Genomic DNA, 22,960 nt, shown 5'->3' on the forward strand with positions numbered 1-22,960 from the left:
TATTCTACAATCCTCTTGCACCTGGCTGCAGAGATTACACCTGATCAAAAACCTGTGGTTTAGGCCCTTCCAGCTCAGTCCTGATCTCACTGAAATAAATTGCATAACTCCCACTGATCCCAAACACTTCATTTCCTTCCCACCACCAGCTGCAGTGAGTGACAACCATGGCACATGGCTAAAAACATTCAGCCTCCATCTCTGCTGTCACCCAACCTGAAGCATTGCCCATTGCCTCCAATTTGGACTCACCAAAAGCAGCAAAGTCTTTCTGTATTGCACACCAAAAATTGCATCATTGATGGAAATGGGAGAAAAGACTAATTGCTTGCACTCACACTCTATTTTCTTCCAGGTTCCTGAAAGGACTTTACAGAAAGTGTAAGTGAGCTGCCCAAGCCCTTGTGCAGTATTTCTCTGCCAGTTTTACAGACAGACTCACTGAAGCACAGAGGGGCTAAGCTATGCACCATAAATCACACCCATGGCCTCACATGTTTCATTGAGAAGAAAAAAATAAAAACTACCCAAAGATCGTGAGAAAACCTTTCAAAAGGATTTCTATCACACTGTCCAGACTTTATGAAAAGATTCAGACAAACTTTCAAGGACTTAGATCAGTCCTGGAGCTCTCCTACAAGATGCTACAACATCCCAAAAGAGCAGTTGTGATTTATAGTCAGTAACTCTGATATTGAACCACCACAAAGCATTTAATATCCTATTGTTAAAACTACAGCTGCTGATTACTGGGTCAGAAACCTGTGTTCCAACAAGTTCCAGACTATAAATATACTCCTTTCTTGCAGTGGCACTTGATGGTCTGTATTAGAATATTTAAATTGATATTAACTTTCTATACAACTCTAATATTCTTACTATTCCAGATTTTTGCTCAATACAACCTGATGTTATTAAAATAATTTAAAATGGAAAATTAATTGGGACCAAATGCTATTCTGAACTATAAACTGGAGTAAATTTCCACAGAGACATAACTGACTTCAACCATTTCCTCAAGCCTTTAAGCAGAAGGGGACCTGGTACTTTAACAACTCATTTTTGCTGGGGTCCCACAGACCTATGCTCAAGCAAATACAGAAATAAACAACTTTAGAGGAAATGGTCTAAGCTTTGTTCTATTTACACCATGTCTTTTAAGATGTATGTCTTTCAAGGCATGAATTTAAGTGTTGGTCTGAGTGCCAAAACCTTTCCCCTTCAACAATGATGTTTTGCAGACAGAAAGAGCAGACCTTGTAGAACACCATTATTCATGTGGTTTGGTTCTTCTAAAAAATAAAGACAAACAAACAGAAAAAAATGACTAGTGCATTATATTGGTTTAGACATATTTCTGGAAAAACTGCCAAGATTCCAAGTGTATTCTGAAAAGTACTGCAACTAAGGAATCTTTCATTTTACCACCAGTTTACTTTATCCCTGAGTTTTCATCAATACATTCCAACTCAGATTTCTTTCTGTCAGTAAACCTCAAAAGCCCAGTTATTTTCAGTAACAGTAATGCCATTAGAAAAATATATTTTCATGTCATTGTGATATTTTAACAACTTGGAAACAATAAATCCTCATTATTATATAGATGCAAACACCCTCTCAGCTATATAAATGATAGCAAAACAATAATGTTAAAGGTAGGTGGTGAATGACTTGGTTCTGCTATGAACTCCTGCTCTTTACTTGCTCTTAGCCTGTCAGCACTTCATAAATTATTCCAAGAACTGAAATTAAGGCACGTTTGGCCTCAATTTTAAAAACAGTTAATTTAAAACAATCTTCACAATATACTATCAAAAGATTGTACCATGTTTTAACTGAAAGGTGTTGTGATACAGAAAAAAAAAAATAAAAGAAAGTGAACCTAATAGGACCAAAACATTCAGCATTATCATTTCAATCTTCCACACCAAGAAACACCAACATTATCTTTAAGACTTAAGGAGGATAAAAAGAAAGTGTAGATTTTCTTGTTTGGGTCTACCTACCTATGGAACCACAATAAGAATTCAATGAGACTCAGCAGTATTTTTATCCCAATTGTATCTGTGCAGAAACCTTCTGCAGAACTACAATAGTAACAGAAAAACCTTTCAGTTTCATAGTTGTTGTTCTGCTATAAATGTAATAAAAGCTGGGTCTCAACTGAAGTCCATGTTCTTGTCATTTCAGTTACCAACAGCTGACAGTCACCTACTTCACAGCTGAAGTCAATGACAAAGCCACTTACTACAAATCAAGTTAATCCCAAGCCCCAGCTAAATACCACAATATTTGGGGAAATTTGTGTTTCTGGTAATAATAATTAACTGCTCTAATGTCATTTGGAAGGATTATTTCAATTTCTAATGCAGAAGCACTGAGATATAGATTGAAACAAGTCCAACAAAAACCATACATGAGCATTTCCCACTGAACTGGCACAAAAAGGGATGGGAGCAAACTGAAGAGGAAAATTAAGACATCACTTTGTCAGATCTTAAAAAGAAATAGAGATTCAGCAATAGCATGCAAGGTCTTTCATGCTGACAATGCAATAAGAAAAGGTTAAGAGCTACTGAAACAACTCAGGACTACAACCTGTTGATTTTGCAATGAGACAAACTGACATATCTCTTGAAATCTATTAGTTCTGTATAAAAATCATAAGGACAATATTTTAACTAGTTTACATTTTTTATTGTTATTAATTTCACTACTTTATGTAAGGAAGAATAAGAACTAATACTATTAAAATATTTTTAAAGCTAAAGGTGAGTATGAAAGCCAGCAACTATGCAGTACAGAGATAGAGTGTTCCTCACAGGGCTATAGCTCTCATCAAATAATAAAATACTTCTGGCTTTTAGATTTGTCTTTAAATTTACAGTCAAACAAACAACACGATGTTAAAAAATAAATAGCATATATATGATATGAACTACTCTACAAATTGAAATATTATCAATCAAATATTAAGAGTCAGCAAAGACTGAGAATCACATTGATTTTATATTCCCAACAAGCAGGCTTCAACTACATTAGATTTATAAAAATAAAAGCACTTATCCACAACTCCACAGCTAAACCCAAGGAAATGAAAATATACATGGTTTTTGAAGGTAAAAGTTTTACCTAAACTACATGATCAGCATCAGAAATATCAGGAGAAAACTACTGCATGACTTACATAAATTTTAATTAATGTTCCCTTGTGCCTAAAAGAAGAATACGAAGACTTGTCTCCAGCTGTCAAATGCTTGCAAAAGCAAGAAAAAAAAAATGGTAGCCTCCTATATTTACCAGGCAGTAAATTGTCAAATCTTCATTCATTTTGTTTACATAATTTTAGGTCCTCCTTAGGACCTTAATGGAAACAACATGATTTTTTTCCCCACACCAAGCATGGTTTTTATCTTAATTTCTCTGTAGGCTAGTAAAGACCATATTTCTAAGCTAGCACTGGCACTAAATAAACCACAAGAGAGTCTTGTGAAAGACAGGCAACTGCTTTTGAGTCTGTTTCATACAGTCCCCTCTTTAATTTCAGCCTTTTAATCTTGCCTCAATTTAAAATAATTTCTGGCTGACAAGCGTCTCTGCTGCTTCACACGGGGGGTGAGCAACACATCCATTTGCTCAGACAACCCACCCCCAAAACTCTCCTTCCAGAGCCTTTTCAGTTCTTAGAGGAAATGCTTAAATACACTGTAACTACATTTAGAAAGGGTTTTTAGGAAGACTACTTCAATACCCAGCTGTTTCCTAGGAACAAGGCAATGTCACCTTCTCTCCTGTCATACTGAACACCTTTCCTTTTCCTGTCTGGTCCAGCTCCCAGCTCCCTCTGCCATTTTCTTAGGAATTTTGGACCCTAATCTTTGAGATCTTTCTGCTGAAGACAGTATTTCGACAGAGACACAAAGGGCGATGATATATGTGGAAAAAAAAAGTCTAGTAGTAGAAACAAGAGGCAAGTATTAATATTCTAACAGATACTGATGAAGCTACAAGGTATCCTCAGCTAAACTTAAAAACCGACTGAACCAAAACACACCCAAAAAGCTCCTAGCTGAAAGTCTCCAAATTTTCTTAGTTATGTTTAAACTTCTTCCATTCTCATTGTCTAAAATGTCAGCCCCCTCACCCCCATCTCATTATGAAAAGGTGCCTGGAGGCTGTTAAGTAGCACAGGATGAATACTGAACATAAGGAAACCTGGTCAAACTTTGTTATTTCTTCTGTCTGTATTTTTGAAATATGCTGCAATTCTACAAATTAAAACCACAAACCTTTAATATTTCAAATATCCTGATTTTAACAGGACTGTGGTTTATTTTTTTCCTCAAGTGTGATAATTTATTTTTTTATATATATTTTATTTACAGTCTCTAAAAGCTTGCTTGACCTCTCTTACTGCATTATTTTGCTGCCTACCCAGTGGTAATCTGGATTATTTTAGAGAGGTCAACACTAAAGGAAGCTATATCCAAAAAAATGCCCAATGTGAAATAACTTATTTTTCAATTTCTCTGCTAATTAAAAACTAAATTCCCTATGAAAGGTAAACAACCCAAGCAAACAAACAAAAAAAGTAAATGCATTTCTTTGACAATGCTTGATGGTGAACACACATATGTAGTTTAAAAGTGAAATTATGCAATGCTTCCATCTATGGATCAGCCATGCAGGTAAACAAATTAAAAAAAAAAAAAATTAAAAAGACTTAAGCACAAAGTTATTTTAAGGGAGGACAGCAAATGAATTATAGGCATGCTGGGTTGGAACTGGGAACTCACCATGGAGCTTTTATGGAAAAACATCCTGCTCCAAACAGGTAAGGTCTTCATGTAAAGGGGAAAAATGCACAAAAATTAGATGAAAACTCAATTACCAACAAGTACACTGTACACCATGCTATTAAGAGTTATGCAGAAGGTAAACAAAATAATTTTTTAATAACCATTCATGATGCCCTGAAAGACATAAAACCCTCTAAGGGAACCAGCATGCTGATGCTCACAAACACAACTGCTGAGGGGGTCAGTCCCACCCCCAGAGCAGGAGCTGACAAGGGGCTCCCCATGCACAGCTGCTGCCACCAGCCTCATGCAGGTTCAAGTTGCTTTGAGGTTTTCTAGTTCAAATTAGACACAAGGAGGGTTCTCCTGCCTGGCACTGCCTGAAAAATTTGAGGCAAAAGCAGTCAAGAGCTTTAAAAAAGAGAATTACAGTCAAAACTAAGAGAAAAAGTAAATTAGCAACGAATATGTGGGTGTTTTCCATGAAACACTGAAGTGTCTGAGTGGGACAGTTTTACCAGTTCCCTGAAAAGAGGCAAGTCCTGAGTAAAAGTCATGACAGGTTTAAGGACAAGCTTTCAGAGGAAATTATTCAGCCCTTTATCTAGGACAGAAACACACCATTAAATTAAAAATCTTTAGCACCTCTATGGCAAAGCAGTCTTATTCCCCCACCTAAAAGTTTGCACAGGATGCAGAAAGAGAACCCTAACTTCTTTCAGAAGTATTTATATCAAAAATCACCTGATATAGACACAGCTTCGTGGGTCTGGCCACTTAAAAACTTATCTACACCATGATTTTGTTCCAGTGTTTGCACCCCATTACTACACCCCATTAATTTTGGTGCATTTTTAATGGATATCTCCCTTGAAAAAGCCATTGCCATACTGACATTTAAATAAAATCTGAAAAGGAGGAAACAAGGGGTAAATTTAGAGCTCCTCACATGGCTCAAGGCTTCTTTGAGTCTCATTTGCTATGTAACATCATCCATAAAATTGCTGAATAATTGATTTTTTAAAATGCCAGTGTGTCATTTTTCTTTTTGTACTCTTACTCAGCAATAAGTTCTGGCTAGTTGAAAGAAGTGAAATATTTTCAGGCAATGAGCTAACAGAAAAGGCCTCCCATAAAAAGATGTATAAAGCACTCAGCCATATGCCTACCCAATTAAAAGGACACCATCCTGATAAAGAATAATCCTGGGAACTACATGTGACATGCACATAACATGAATGAAACATATGTGTCTTCAGTGCACAGGATGGCTGACCTATTGTACTGAATTCTTCAGCTTTACTTTTAATTTTCTTCTTTACATTTTTAGCTACTTTTTCCTACTTAATTGTATCAGGGCATCATGACTTTATTTTTGATTGCTTCAGTAGTAGAACCTGGGATAAATTAAACTCTCTGAGTCAAAATATAACAAACTGGTATCAGTGATGTTCCATGTACATAATACAAGCAATGAGAAACACTACAATGATAAAATTGCATCAGACACTTCACCTACTTTTCCCCCCCTTTTTTATTGGGGGTGGAATGAGGGATGGGATGAAGAACAGATAGAGTTTCATGTTTAAAAACACACTACCTGAAGCTTGGGGATGGTTTATTAATTTTCCTACACGGATGTCTCTGTTTTGACAAGACTCAATTAACACAGGGTTTCACCAAAGCTATAATGAATTTGAGACTGAGCTATGATACAAATATAATGACCATATCCCTTGAGAAAGTGAAAACAAATGCTGCTGTCAGAGAAGCCAACTTTTGAAACAGTTTTTCTTTTGGGGCTATTACTCTATCTTTTATTTCCCTCCTTCCTATTACAGCTCATCTGTGTCCCCACATTCTTACTAACTGGAAACTAACTACAGCCCATTCCAAAAACACAAGGAACACTTATAAAGCTATTTTGTGAGGCACAAAGCTGTCTTCTAACACATCCTGATTCACTGCCCTTTATGGACAAGCATGAGATGGATCATAGAGTTCTTCCCCTTTTAAATCTGTAAGCTCTTTGTAAACGAGCAATGAATTAACCCATTCACCAGACTTCAGAAGGAATTCAGCATTATTATTAAAATTTTGAGAGGGAAACTGAGGCATGGATATATAAAGACTTAGTAAATCTTACATCCCCCTAGTTTTTAAAACAAGGTGGTTCCTTATTTGTTAGTGTTAGAAGGGCTTTGGAAAAGCCTCTAAGCTCTTCAGAAAGTGCTGAGAGTAGAAGCTACAGGAAAGAGAGTCAGTGGGATGACAAGAATTAAGTGCTTCAGGAAGGTGCAGAAATTACAATGAGACTTGAAAAAACAAGGGAAGAAACACAGGGCAGGGAATGAGGAGCAGAGATGGCAAGAGGAAGGTGATGCTCTGAAATATTTCTGAATGCAATTTAAATTCTCAGCACTAAGAGAGTTTAACAACTGATCAGAAAATGTTCCAAAACCCACGTTTGCCTGAGGAAAAAAAAATCTGTGATAAACTGGGCAGTAATGACACAACTCCAGATTCTGTTCTTTCATTCCCATAGGGCTACAGTGAACGCTTTTAAAAAATTTACTGCCATTCCACTTGTCAAGTAAAATGACATGCTTTGCAGCTCTGCTTCAGACAGATGACTTCAAGAGCACGGATCAGTCCTTTCAGTACCTGAAAAATATTTTGCTGTCCTGGATACTAGCAGAAAAAAAGCCCATTTTGGCTTTCTGGTTAATAAAAGCTGCAATATTTAATTAAGTGTTTAGAATTAAAGCAGCTTTAAGGAAGGAAATAAACCAGACAAATCCAGAACTGCTAATTACACGGTATTCTTTTTACTTTTAGAAACATACTGCAACAGATCCCATTTTTTAATTCTTTAAAGGCAGCAAGGACAAGGAATCTGCTTTGAGGGCCACTGAACAGCAAGTGTAAAATCCAACTGCTAGCGAGTTCATCTCCTTTTCTGATCACTGCACAATCACAAGGTTAAGCAGCTGCTCCCAAAGAAGAGCCTTGTTTCCTTGGAGCAGTGCTTAAAGGTGCTGACCATGTAGGTGTAAATACATCTGTCTTTTGCCATTTGCAGTAATACATGCCTCCTACACTTCTCTGAGAGAGGCAGATGGTCCCTGTCCTGTCTAAATATTACACTGTACAGACTTACATTGCTATGTGTTTCTAGAAATATGAGGGCAGATGTTAAATATGTTAAACACACGCTTTGCCCCCTGGAGGTTTAAGTTAAGGCTGCTGTCTCAATTTGGTCATTTTAGGCATGCCAGGCTTCTTGGATCCTAGGCATTCCTCTTAAATCCCTGCTTTATAAATACAGCTTTTCATGTTAATTTTGTGTACTTTCATCAAATATTCTGGATGCAGAACAAATGAAGGAAGCTCTGCATTACACATCTACACGGGCTTCACTGAAAATTCTGATCCTCATTCATGAAAACTCTATTTACACAGCAGGGTATTTCCCATGGCTGTTGTTTTCCCTCCCTACATAAACCTCACTATGTATTTTAAATGTAATTAGTTTTAAAAAGTACACAGGGACATTTTGGGAGCAGCAAAATTTGCTTGAAGAAAAGTATGAATACGAGCACTGTCTGAATATGTTTTAAGGTAGTTAAGAGTACAACATTAAATAAAATAATGCAGACTTATTACATTAGCAATAGTTGTAGAAAAGTTTGCTGGTATCAGCACAGCATTAAGGAAACAGACTTTGTAAAGGCTGCTGCATTAATTACTGTTGGAAATCAAGTGCTTTTTTTTCAAAATCATCCTCCTCCCCATTGCTCCTATTTGAACAACCCTATCTTCTCCCTCAGATGGCTTTTTATTTCCTTTCTACATCTTGTCCCACCTAGTTCTAAATGTCTGATCCATTTCTAGAAGTCTATTAACTAAGCACAGAATTACATTTCTGTCCTTCTTTTCCTGTACTTGTCAAGTCACCTTCCTGATATTTTCCCTCTTTGAGGAACTGTAACCTCTTGCTTATCCCTGTGCACCTCAACCTTTCTCTGATCCCACCTCCCTTCCTGTCCTCATCCACAATCCCACCTTTCAATACTTCCAAAATTCATTTAGCACAAATCTTTTCCATTCACCTGCATTTAAATTGTAAGAAAAAACAAAAAAGCCCCAACCAAATAAGCAAAGGAAAAAAAAGGCAGCAAAATCAAGCAACTGAAATGTATGCAAAGCACAATATTACACTCATACTACTTCTTTACTGTTTTGTGAGTCCCATTTACAGCTAAGTCAAGAACTTAAGGAACTTGCTGCAGGCAGCCTCTGTGCTTAGGGCAACTGCATGTTCATAGTTAAGGATTTGGTCCAAAAAACCCAGTGAAATTCAGTTTACACAGCAAGAGCAGGACTGGCTTGTTAGCTGGAAACACATATAGAGGCACATATATATATGTGAACACACACATAGGCTTCAGAAGGTCATCATGCATACTTAGAGGACTAAGCAAAACAAGAACAGATTTTACAGAATGTCCTGAAGCACAGAATATGGGAATTACTCAGGGAGAGGGGGAATATCCCCAGGCACTTGCCTGAAAAATAATTCCCAGTTCACAAAACACAAGGGAAAATTCACCTCCTTTTCAGGGCTTGAGCAAGAAACCACAGAAGCAAGCGAGGCAGTGGCTGCAAGCATTTGCCAGCAAGCAGGAAAATGTTAGGAACCTGTAGGACTCAGGTTTTTTGTCCAATCACATGCCATAATTAATCTATTTTTCTTAAAAATGTAAAAGCCATCTGTCAATTAATGGATCAATCAGATTTTTAACTAGGTCTTACTCAGGGATTGGAACAACCGAAAAGTCAGAGGGGAAAAAAAAATATCCTTATCACCCATTAGCATTGTGGATTAATTGGAAAACCTGAAGATTTAAAATTTAGCAAGAGGAAAATACCAGTTGTTCAACAATTTCAATTAACTTAAAATTGTTACAGTTTATGAAATCCAAAAAATCTTCTTAGTCATTGTAACAGCTTCTCACAACAAATATTTTGAAGTGCTTTGTCATGGCACAGTGAGAAGTAGCAAAGTGCAGCTGGCTCCAGAATGAAAGTGCACACGTGAATTTCACAGTACAGAACAGTCACTTCAGAGGAAAAAACAGGTCAAGAAAACAGCAGGGCTAAGATTTGTCTTTATACTGAACCTGGCATACTGCCTTCCCATTTCTGATAGTTAAAAAATAATTTCTTCTTTAAAGGTTAGAAATATAAATAAGCTTCTTTTTTTAAAAAAAAAACAACAACAAAAAAGTAAAACCACAGCTTATTCTGATTGAACACACCTCTGCTTAATGTTTCATACCAATTCCTGGTGTGAAACTTCCCTGATATCCATGTACAGTATTTCTCACAGAGTAAACTGCAAGAAAATGACCCACCCTAATGAATACTCCTGAATTTTTAGAGATTTGTGTTCAAGTTTTGCTCACTTATATGATGCTGGTTTCCTTTTCTTGACTTCTTTCCCTCCCACCCCCCTCCTGCTGCCATTAAATTACATACACCGAAAACAAAATAAGGAATAAAATTAAGTGCCACTAGAAACACAAATTATTTCCATTTTAATTCTAAATAACAATGTTAAGAAAGCTGCAGATACACTTACCCTGTGCGTTTGGTGATGGTCCCTAATGTCATTGGCTGTTTGATTTGAGCAAGAGGCAACACCACAGTCAAACTGGGAAGAGGAAGGAGTCGAGGGTTCCCAGGATTATTGTTTGTGAAGTTATTGTAAGTGTCTTGGCTGTTCAGTTTACCTTGATAGGATAGAGAGGTAAGAAAACACATTATTGGAGGGTTTTTCCTGCTTTTCATTTCTAATAAGTGCCCAAAAAAAAGCCACTGCCAAATAAAGAAAAACAAAAAAGGCTCATTTCAGGTAAAAAATAAATTATAATGGAAGCAGCAAATACTTAGTTTTTAAAATGGCTGTAAGTCCCCATCTATGGAAGGGAAATTATTTGTGCTGCTGTTCCTGCTTGCTTGAAGGTTTTGTTCAACAAAACTATTTCAGGTTTGATGTGAAGAAAAAGCTCTGGATTCCAATTCAATTAGTTAGGGGGAAAAAAAAAAAGAAAAAAGAAGAGAAAGAATATCTGGAAGGGAATTATTTTCCCAAAGTACCACGTACAGTGTTGGCAATTGAAAGACCTGAAAAGATGGCTTTTGTTGTCTCTATGGCTAAAGGCACACATAGTAATCTGCTGAACTAAGCCCAGAAGAAAATAACAAGTAACTATATGAAATAAAGGCATGCTAACTACATGCAAAAATCAAGAAACCATCTGAAAAGTAGCAAACTTTATATTCATTTAAAAAAAAAGAAGAGAAAAAAACCTCACAGGTACTCAAAAAAGGAAAACATACCAAAAAATCTCCCCAAACCCTAAATTCTGCTGGTTTCAAAGAGGTCTGTGCTGGATATATGCCCAGTTTAGATACGCTTTCTTACTTTCTGCATCATTCTGTAGTCACAACCTTTCATTCTTCGGTTAGAAAAGGAAACTAGCTACAAATTTCATGGGCAGTAAAGAAAGAAATGTGAAGAAACCAAAGAAAGAAGTTAAACAAAAAAAGGGGCCAGTCTGTTTATAACAGAATCAGAAGTACTTCAAATAGACAAGCAACCATGAATTAAAAGGTTTAGATCATTAACTTGTTTTTCTGTGTCCCTATAATGCTGTGAAACGCTGGCTTTGTTCTTAATCAAAAGGGAGCCATATTGGGAATTAGGTTCCTAAACAACCCATGCATTCTACAGAGATATTATCCAAATCCCAGGCCAAATCCACACAATCTGACTGAAGAGCAGCCACCTTTTTTCAAGGAAGAAAAACAGCACAGAAAAGGGTTTCTCACAGGAAGCTGCCTGAAAAGCTTTAATGGTACTTCAGACGGATTGAAAATAGGAAAAGGAAGGAGGAAAAATCTTAATGAATGTCTCATCATCCTAAAGACACTCAATGCTTCCTTTACCCTTCTTTTAATACTATGTAACTGTAAGCTTAGGGGTTTTATTTGTTTTTTCGACAAAGTCCAGAGACCTCTGCATTTTAGAAAAAAGCACAATAACAAAAGTGATGAAATTACAAAGTGTATTTTGTGTTAAGTATCTGGCCTGAACATTGGTCAATACGTTTTAAGAGAAATAGCAAGGCTTTAATGAATAACAAGCCTCTTGAAGTCTCAGAGAGCAGATTTCATTAATAGCAATTTTCCTGCACCAACTTGGAATGAAAGGAAACAAGAAAGGAGGGGAAAAAAAAAAAACCTCCAACAGCTCAGTTTTAAAGTAAGGCTGAGATACAATTAATTTTTTTAAGATTAGTTTCATAATGCATTCTTGGTTCTTGTAGAAAGGAGTATGAATAGTTTTCTGCATTATTGTCTAATTAGTTACTGTTGCATGTAATCAAGCCCTCTCTGAAAGAGTTTCACTCTCCTAGATTTACAGGGAGCTACCAGCAAGCAGTGACAGTGTCCGCAGAGGGGGCTCCAAATGCCTCTAATTTGTTTTCTTTTACTTGTTAGGAATATAGTGATTAACCATGAACTACTGAACCAAATGAGTGTGTTGCAACAGTCCCCTCTCTCTCTCTCTCAAGACACATTTAATTACTCAGTGCCCTCCGCTCCCAACATCGTGTCCATATGCAAAACCTATTTTTCTATTGATTCAATGGAATATTTGCATACATAAAAATGAGGAATTTACAGCTCTCCTTCCTACACAAGGATGAGCTGCTTTATTTCCATCCAAGCTGAGGAATTCCAAGGCAGTTAAGGATCCTCAGAGCACTGCAGGATTAAATCATCACTTTGGTTGTTTTTATTAATTGTAGCAACAATATCCTACAGATTTTTATGCTCACACATAAGAAAACACAAAGGAGAAAAAAATTACTCAACTATAGAGAGAACTGAAAACGTGCATAAGAGACATTAATTGGGATGAAAAGATAATTTTTTTGATAAAACATTCAGAGATCAAGCATTTAATTTTTAAATGTACCTCATGTACACAAAGGTTGATAAAAAATTAACTAAACCAGAGCTCACAATGCACAGCACAACACAAACATGATAAAAAAATCCAGCTATCACAAATGGAAAAGCTGCAAAATATCTGATGTATATCCCAATAACTACTGCCTGCCAATCTATATTTTCTGCAGTAATATTCAGCTGCTTAACTGCAAATAAATTTATTAAAAGTGACACAAGCCAAAAATTAAGTTAGAATGCTACCAAAGAGAGAAAAACTATTTCTGGAATTAAAGATTTTATTTCAAATTTGATCATAATAATATTAAAAGATCAAGAAAATTGTGCTTAGCAGAAAAAGTAAGAATATCTGCTTTTACTTTCACTGAATTATTTTTAGCTGTTTTTTGATGGAAATGGTCTATGCTGTTATACCTTCATAGTGCATTGCCTCAGTCCTATCAGAGAGGTACAGCCTTGCTGTCTAAACTGCATAGCCTTGGGGATCCAGTAAATGCACTCCATGTCCAGGGCTGTTCCTTCCCTAAGCTCTCAGTAAAAGCTGTATTGTGCATTCTGAATTTCATTGGAACAAAACAGTGTCACACATTATGTTTAATAAACCATTTTAAAACCCCATGGTTTTAGGGTGTGCTGCTGTACCCATCGGATAAAGTCACTCTCCATTCCCCAGCCCTCGGAAGGAGGAAACTCTTGTTGCAGTAAATATGAGTTTTGTGTGCACAGGACTGCTGTATCAGGCCAAAAGAGCACAAAGAATGCAGTCAAGCATCAACATTATTTCTACAGCTCGAGCAGTTGTTGATTCACTGGCAAAGGACAAGCAATAAATAAGCCAAAGTTTAAGTCCGCTAGAAATATCAAACATTCTTCATGCAGCAGAGTCCTGTACTCAAATTATCTTGCTACATATGGATAATATATATTAATTCTGGTAGGAAAATACATAATTAATAAAGAATAAAACCCTCAAATAGCTTCAAACACAGTAGTATCACTTGGCACTGACAATTTAACTTTAAATACTAGCATACTGACAGCAACATATCTTACTGTCTATCACTTCCTATTGCAATTAATTTAGAGGAAAATTAATCATCATCATCACAATTTCATGGCAACTACACCCTCTCAAGAATCAGTCTGGACATTTCCAGCAGAGCATCCTGAGTGATGAGGCTCCTTCTCTTGGTAATCACCCAGAGTCTGAGTTTAACAGTCCTCAGGACCCCGTGCAAGGGAAGTCCTTCTGGTCAAATATCTGTCTCTCCCACAGCCTGCCAAAAAAAGGATTTGTAGATGACAGTTCAAGAGCTGTACATGGAATAAACTGAAATCAGTTTAGGCTGAGGTTAATTTTCCCTGTACACATCATACATTTGCCTGCACTCCCTCCTGGCTTGGGCCACGACTGAGGACAGAAGTAAAAGGAAGAATTTCCATTATCATCACTGAAATAGCACAAACTCAAGGCCCAAATTCCTTACCATGGCTAAAACCAAGTCAAAAATCTACAGTTAATCCTGAGCTTTTTAGACTTCCATTGGAGAAAAACCAAATAAAATAGTGGTTTAGGTCTCAAATTATAATCAGTTTTACTAAGGTACCAGGACAGAAGCTGAGGATATTGTGGCTGTGGTAGTCTAAGAGCAAACATTTATTTACAAGTGTAGAATTATATTGGATAAACATTGCCTGCTGAGACAGGGAAAACATGATCCCTTAGTTCTGCCTGGGTACCTGTTTGCTGAAAGTCTGCAACCAAACTGCCATCATGTCTCGTGTCATCCACCCAAAACCCGAGCCACACTTTTCCAGACATTTCATTCCATAAATACCCAAAGGAAAAATGGATTAAGTCAAGGATAAAAGTGAAGAAAGAAAACAACAATGGGCTTTGTTGTCAGACAGAGGGAGAGGCTGCCATGCTGGCCTGGCTGGGGTGTATTCCCAAGCCAGCCATCATTAATGGACTCACTTCCACCCAGCAAAAGAAGGGAAGCCTGAAAGTGCCGGACAAAAGAAATCCCAGCAGACAAAGAAAAAACAAATTAAAAGCACCATTATAAAACACAGATGCTACAAGGAAAATAAACTCCACAAGATTTACTGGGTTTTGACAAAGCTGGACATCTGTGGAAAAGACATCAGGAGGGGCTCCCAGGTACAGCCTGTGTCCCATGGCTTCAGCTTTGCTTCACCCTCCTCCCCAGAGTGGAGCTACAGAAGAGTCACTTGCCACAACCCACATAACCTTCCCCTCTGCCAGGTGAAGTTATTGATTGCTACAGCTTTTATTTATGCTTATTTTCTTCACAACTATTGTTAAAATTATAAAATACTCCTAAGGCCTGGATGTGAGATGTAAACGTGTGATCAAACCACACATTCCTAAGTTTTCCAAGTGTATTTTTGGATACAAAAGGAAAGGTACACCTAGGGGAACACAGGCTAGGCTTGCAAGCTTGTGACACTGTATAAAAGCATTCAATCAACCAAAAGTAATTAATACAGTAAACCTGTCCTCTCCTGATCAATTAAGAGCCTTGACAAATTCAGGCCAGACTTCAAATTGGTCTGTATTCAAATGGAATACTTCAGGGCACTCCTGTCAGAGACCATCTCTGAGGACAGAGGAAGAAAAACATCCCATTTTTTGCAGCTACTAATGACATAAATGTTGATCAAAATGCAGCACAGCAGATCCATTCCCACCAGCCCTAAGGAACTCATCTGTGAAAACAGCACAGTGCAGCCAGGGTTATGCAAAGAGACTCTACTGGACCCTGAAAGAATGATGTTGATGTTGCCACCCAACTGATACTTTCTCCTTCTCTTTAGCCCACTCGTGGCACCACATTAATGTCACAAAATCACTTCTTCCCTGATTTAAACCTGGCTCTACAAACTGGCTACCACAGATTCCAGTCCCACATGCAGGCAACAGCCTCGGCCTGTCAGATGGAAAGGGGACTCAGTAATTCATAACTGAGCTTAAAAATCCAAACCACACCCTGACACCTAAGGGATGTAAACTTTAATTTTTTAGATCCCCTATTGCACAGAGAAATCCCACTGTTAGTGAGCAAGACAAACGGGGAAGTAACAATCACAAGGATATTAGTTTCTTCATTCACTTTACATGAAAAACCAAAGTGGCATCGAGCACCTCTCAGCCTCAGAATAAAATTACTGTGTTGCTTTTTTAGATTTTTCTTCCATTACTCCAAAACCAAAAGCTTAGCAATGCAGTGTCATTAAAGCTCAAAATCCACTTGATTAGCTTTTATATCTTGCATTATTTAACAGACTACATTTCAAAGCATACCACATAATCTACTAACATTAACACTCTATATAAACATCTTTAATTTGGTACATAAAAACGCAATAGCTTGAGGCTATGGAATTATGTGGAGGCCGAGTTGTAAGACAATGAACCATTCTGGCCATTACTTCTGTTTAGTGTAACACCAAAGATTCCTCAACTAAACATTCACTAATCATATAATGCAAGGGAAATAAAATCCCTTCTACCCAGCAGACAGAAAAAGGCAGGAAAAACAGAAGTGTCAGAGACATGGTAGTTTATTTTGCTTTGCTTATTATTCAATACAAAAAAAAAAAAGTTTCCCGGATGAGAATGGAAAGCTTCCCAGCTTCAGTTCCAAGACTTTCACCCTCGTTTCTGACCTTTTCTCAGACATGTTCCAGTATGATCTGTAATCTACTACAGTCGGAAGAGGAAACAGCAGCGCCCTGGTGAGAAACACTGCCTTGTGACCTGAGCAGAGAAGGCTGCAGAAGCACTGCTGGCTCACACAACTCCTTTGGAAGAGCTCGACAGGCAAACTCAATAGCATCCCTAGAAACACCCTCAAAATCCCCACCACTAATTACTGCCAAAACAAGCTTTTCCTTTCATGTTGTGTTTTATTTTTAATTATTCTTATTATTCACTCAAACGTGCTTTATCTTTGCTTGCAAAAAAACGCTGCACATTTTCCTAGAAAAAGTCAGGAAACTAATTATTTTAGTTAATGATCTCTTCTGAATCACAGTTGCATTGCCATTTCCTTGAATTGTATCCTACCAAATTTATCCTCATTTCACACCCTACCTCTCAATATTTCAAATACAATCAGACCCATTAAAGGAAGAACATTATGTATTAGCTACAACATGTATGCACACGTGATCTAGCTACTTACAGGAATTTTTTCTCTCAGCTAAACTGGTGCAAGTCCAAACCCTATCACTAGCTTGCCTCCACTGAAATGGATGTGAGGAAATAATGCAGCCAGTTGCTTTCACAATGATTAAAACCACTCGATATTGAACCTTCTGAAACACAGCTGCACTGAATCTCATGGTTATCCTAGGAAACTTTCTCCCTATTTGCATCCAGGCAAGGCACGTGATGGTGACAGCCAGAATCCTCTGCCGAGACATGGGAGCGCCAGTCCAAGTGTCTCAGCCACTGATGAGATGGAGTTCTCTGCCCTCTCACCCCAGCTCCTTGAACTTCAGCTCTTCCAACTGCTCATCAGCATCACCCACTCAAAATCTGAACATGGCCTCATCATATTCCCTTCCTCCTTCTTGAGTTTCTCCTTCCTCTCCTATCTTCAGTTTCAAAAACTTTGTCCCTCGGTTATAAACATCCCTCTGATACCCTAAAATGTCCTCTTGTCCTTGGCAAAGGTTAGAAGAAAGAAGGAGCTGCCATAACCCCTTTGCTACCCCATTTTCTTTACCTGGCCAAGGATGGATTATGAGAGAACAGCTCAAACCTGTCATTCACTTCTGCAATTAGTGGTGTAGAGCTGGCCACCTACCAACATGGGAAAGAAATTACATGGACAGATCAGAGGAACCAAAAAGGAGAAGGCCCCATGGGACCTCTCACCAGTAGCTGTGATGACATCCACAGTGTTCACTGCCTTGAGGAAAAAAATACCTCCTTGAAAAGCTGATACAAATGGCTGTTCCTTGCCTGGCCATTTCCCCTCCTCATTTTGTACAGATACCAGTTTGTTGTGCTGTTCCTCAAAGAGCTGCACACTAAAGGTGCCTTGAAGCCTTTGCTTAGAAAACAACCCCTCCATCACCACACAGGAGTCTGGTGTAACAATCATCTTTCAGGACTTACTTAACTAAAAATATTGTTGGTGCAAAGTTTAAGTCCATTTATGGGCAAAACTCTCCTTGAAGTAAAAACAACAACCCAAGTTGATTGCCAGCTGTTGGCTTCAGGCTTTGTACAGCCCTAAAACAGGCAGCATCAGCAACACTTCAGCTGGTTTGCTCCAGATGGTGGCTACCAGCACAATCCACCAAACTGGCCTCTCTGTTCTTAGGCTATCCCTGGTAAATGCCAGCCCCGGGGCAGGGAGAGCTCCAGACATTGCCATCCTCTTTCTACCTTCAGCTCTTCCCAGATTAAAAGTTTGCAGGATTAGTTACTTGGGGTTCCTAGGAGTATTTTACAAACAAATGTGAGGGTGCACTGCCCATCCTCCCCAGCCTGTGGCCATAAGCCAGCTCTGGACCAGAAGCTGTGGTTTAAGCTACCAACAAACTCTTCTGAGGAAAGGACAATGTGAGCTCAGACTCAACACTCCACTAATGAGGTTATCACCCAGGCAGCTTCTAGGCACTGTGTAGAGGCTCTGTTACTCTCATTTCTTGCACATGGGAATTTTTCTAACACTGTCTGCTGGTGAATGATGAAGAGCTTGAGAAAACAAGTATGCATGATGACTGCCCCTTGTCACCTCCATCAGTCAGAATTCACACCAACCCAGCTCTGAATTCAAAGCCTTCTTTCAGGGATGACTCTGAGACACTTCAGCATTGTGAAAATTTAGAAAATTTGGGTGTCTCAGACTTCTCTTCCAAATGACATAGAGTAAAATGATCTCTATGAATGTAATGATTTTTTTTTTTTGTACTGGGACAACACAGGCAACCAAACTGGTCAGCTGTGCCTGAGAAGGACAACTCTGTATGCAGCTGTGTGGGGTGAGAAGATAGGGAAAACTTCATAGCAGCCTTTACCCAAAGGATTTAGCTTATTCTGGTTTAATATTGATGATAAACTATGCATTAATGTATCTGTGGCTTTAATTTTTTCATCACTTTCTTACCTGAACCTTAATTTCTCTTGCTCTAGCTCCAACAATTAGCACAAATATTTTAGCATCTGAACTCAGTCCAGGTTGAATACACAGTATTTATCCCAAGCTATGTGGAAAAAAAAACACCATGCCTTGAGAGCCACTGCATATGAGAACTTGATAATAATATCCATGGATAATTATAATAAATGGCTTGTCTGAAAAACCCATAGAATAGGAGCTGAAGTAAACCATAGCAATCTCTCTCCCTCTTCCACCCACCCTCAGCAGTTCTGCTCTTTTACCCATGACCATTAAGGATGTTTTCTGGCTCTGTGACAGCATCGTGACTCAGGTCATGAGAAGTGTCAAAGATGCACTTCCTTGAGATGGGAAAAAGCAACTGATTTTAACAGCCCATAAAGGCTAAGCAAAAAGAATAAGGCCAATCAGCATATTTAAGGGTAAAGACAAACCTTTTAAAAGATACAAGTATATTTTATTCCCAGTCTTAATGCTTATGTTTCTTTCCATAAAGTGTTGACGTTCTTCAGACTCCCAAAAAAGCTCAGTTGATTTAAATGCCTTACTTTAGAATAATAAACTGCAAAAGAAAACAAGGGCAGCACCCACTTACTGCATAATCAATCACCTATCATATACACAGGGACTCCAATTCAGAGTGCAGGCCCCAGGGATCTGCCCTGGGTTCCCTCTCAACAGGGGTTGTGCCTCAGAATATCCCCTGGCAGGGGAAGCAGAAGGTGTTTGGGCTCCAAGTCAGCAGGTCCATCAGATAAAATGATTGTTCCCACAGCTCCTGTCCCACTCCTTTCCCTCACTGGTCACTAACACAGAGCTTCTCATGCTTTCACCTTCCTTCATGCCAAACCTTACTTGTCATACAACACCCTCAATACTTAAACTTCCTCCTTGAGCTGATACAGTCTCTTGAAAAACTCTAGATTCTACTTTCTCACCTTCTGATCAAACCTTGTATCAGGTGAGCAGAGCTACTTTTTGTCATTTCACTGATCACAGCCACTTATATTCCTTGACCCACTAACAAATTTCTGCATCATTCTATCTCCCCTCTACTAGACCTCTCCTCACCTCATCCCAACCTTTCTCTTTTTGTGCTTTGGACTCAAACACCACTCAGAAAACCTTCCCTGCATCCCTCCTTCAGTGACCAGCCCTTTGCAGCTGGTCTGTTATTTCAAAGCTCAATTTCAGTGACTCCTTTTATGGTGATCACACTCATTTCTCCCTAAAACCCTGTTCAGCAGTACAACAGTGTATCTAGTCCTCTGCACAGACACACAAAGCACCCTCAGAAGCCCTAAAGCAGTGGAGCATGTTCCTTCTGCATCACAAATATTACTATTTACCAATTTGCAGTTAGCCAGAACTGCAAAACCCAATCAAAAGTGATGTTCAGTCTGCAGAATGTCTTTATTATTCACCATGCTAGAGAAGGAAATACCCCAGCCTGTCTTTTATGTACCTGGTTAACTGGGTGAGGTTTGCAGATGGAGAAACATTGGTTTACTTCAGTTAATGAGGGGATAACTGAAATAACAACAGAACCCCAAAATGTCATTTTATTAACTCGTTTTCAGAGAAACCTGAAGATTCAGTTACCCCTTGTCCTCCCCTCAGTACATGCCTGTGACAAATCAACACTTGACCCTGTAGAAATTTTCTTCAGTTTGAAGTTACCAAGACTGAAATCATCCATCTTGAGAGGAAAACTTCAGTGGGACACTCAGATCTGTGGCAGTCCAACTCCTCTCTGCCTTCCACCTTCCTTTCACCTCACCACCCACCTTTGACATCACAGCCCCCTGTGCACTGCCCATTACTTCCCCTCTGCCCATCCACAACCTTTCTGAAGTTTGAACACAGCATTGGCAGTGTTAAATCAGTCATGTAATTTTTACACTTCATATCTCAAGAACAGCAATTCCCTCCTGATGGTAGCCTCCTTAAATTTTCAATTTATCTGGAATATTTACAGCCTTTTTTTCAAATACCAAGGCAAATATACATGTGCCCCAGCCTCAGATCTACATTGTTTACAAAGCCCTGCTTCTAAAACACTTTATGTACAGACACCAACTTCCCTTGTGACAGAATTTATCAGTCTACTCCCCTACTTATCTGAAGGGAATGGATCTTTTCCTTCCACTTCAGAAACCATCCAAAATATACCACCCACTTCTTCTGCTCTGCTGATTTCTCATCCATAACGAACGGGAAAAAAGAAAAAAAAAGAAAAAAAAACAGAGCTAAAACCACAGCTCGTTTACAACCAGTAAGCTGCTGGCCAGTCCCCAAATTGTTGCTCAGGGTTAGCTGTTCATACCTCTTCTCCCCTGCTCTTCACGTGAGATCTGGGGCTGCCACAACCCCCAGCTCCAGGGACTCCTCTGAGTGCTTCCACAGCCGAGAGGCTTTGCATAACCCTGGGACCTTTCCAGAGGGAAGTAATGCTCTCGAAAAGTCGTTAGCAGAAAATTCCCACCAGGTGAATTATTATTATTATTATTATTATTATTATTTCTTTTCCTAATTGCTCTCCTAAACTCCAAAGGAGAATGTGAAAGGGCTATACAGCTGAGGCAGCCCCTTGCCCGGGGGATGTGGAGGGTTTATAGGAGCATCTCAGCGCTGGCCATGTAAATTGTGCGCGCATTACCGAAGCAGAGGGCCGGTTCCTCAGTGCCAGCCACACACCTACTCTGAAATAACCACCGCGGCGTGTTCGCTTGTGAGAGAAACCACCTCTAACCGCCACACAAATACTCCCCAAAATAAAATCATCTTAGAGCTGACCCAGCAGCGGCAGCCAAGAGGATAAATCCCGCTCGGTTCCCTCAGGGCAGGCGGTGAGGAGAAGGGGAGAAGCGGCTGAGGCGGCTGAGGAGACGGGCGGCTCCCCCCGCGCGCCCCGGGGCGGGCTGGGCCGGGCCGGCGGCTCCATGGCCGGGAAGAGAGCGCCCCCTGCCGGCACGGAGGGGGAAGGTGGGAAAGGGCCTTTGGGGGGTGGGGGGGGGCACTGCTGGAAGGAATTGTTTGAAAAGGGCTTGAAATAAAATAAATACTCATTAAATAAAAGAGACGGGTGGTGCTTTTGCAGAGTGCAATGAAGAAGAAGCCAGGGATATTAAAAGCAGATTTCAAAAAATCGTGCCTGGTCCACAGCTCGCCTCATTGTCTCTATACATTTATACAGCTGCTTCTATAGAGTGATAAAATTATTTCCACACATTGATAAAACTATTCCTACACATTGATAAAGATACTTCTATAAACTGATAAAGCTATTTCTATAAACTGATAAAGCTATTTCTATAAATTGATAAAAATATTTCTATACATTGATAAGGCTATTCTATAAATTGATAAAACTTTCTACACATTGATAAAGCTATTTCTCTAAACTTATAAAGCTATTTCTATATATTTATAAAGCTATTTCTATATATTTATAAAGCTATTTCTATAAATTTATAAAATTATTTCTATACATTGATAAAAATATTTCTATACATTAACAAAGCTATTTCTATACTCTGATAAAAGCTGCTTTCTGTCCAAAGAAGCTACAACTTCCAAAGAGAAAAATTCAATATATCAGTGACTGCAAAACCAACTTTCTCAGCCCCTGGTTACAGTGCCAGCTGGGAGTTCAGCCTTGGGAAGGACCTGCCCTCCAGTGCTTTAAGTTATTATACAGTTAATTTTCTTTGAGAACTATTTTTGCCTGCCTCTCTCTAAATAGGTGGTTTCTTAAGTGAGTGTTACTTAAAGGAAACCAATCTGTTTTTCAGGAAGGGCTGATGATGTCAGTTCTTTCAACTCTGCTTTCCCATAAGAATTCTTCTAGTAAAAAAGAGTTTCACTCTGGGAAATAGTGAAAAGCAATGTGAAAATATTTAAAGCATCTCAGAATGCATGTTTATCAACCTTCTGGTTTCACACTTGGATTTTAAT

General features: G+C 38.7%; 1 protein-coding gene across 21 annotated transcripts in view; it reads right to left on the reverse strand.

Annotated features, from left to right (window-relative positions):
• The window catches only part of BCAS3 (BCAS3 microtubule associated cell migration factor), a 310,770-nt gene that overhangs the window by 190,630 nt on the left and 97,180 nt on the right, over positions 1-22,960 (reverse strand). For 14 of the 21 annotated variants that reach the window (XM_071765279.1, XM_071765294.1, XM_071765286.1 and 11 more), the window contains exons 16-17: positions 10,444-10,594; positions 4,797-4,841 (exon numbers count right to left, since the gene is read on the reverse strand). In XM_071765279.1, coding sequence (XP_071621380.1) covers positions 4,797-4,841; positions 10,444-10,594 — 196 coding nt within the window. The remainder of the gene's footprint in view (positions 1-4,796; positions 4,842-10,443; positions 10,595-22,960) is intronic. The other 7 variants (XM_071765297.1, XM_071765287.1, XM_071765283.1 and 4 more) reach the window with 1 other exon arrangement.

Source organism: Heliangelus exortis, chromosome 21, assembly GCF_036169615.1.
Source record: "Heliangelus exortis chromosome 21, bHelExo1.hap1, whole genome shotgun sequence".
Lineage (NCBI taxonomy): Eukaryota > Metazoa > Chordata > Aves > Apodiformes > Trochilidae > Heliangelus > Heliangelus exortis.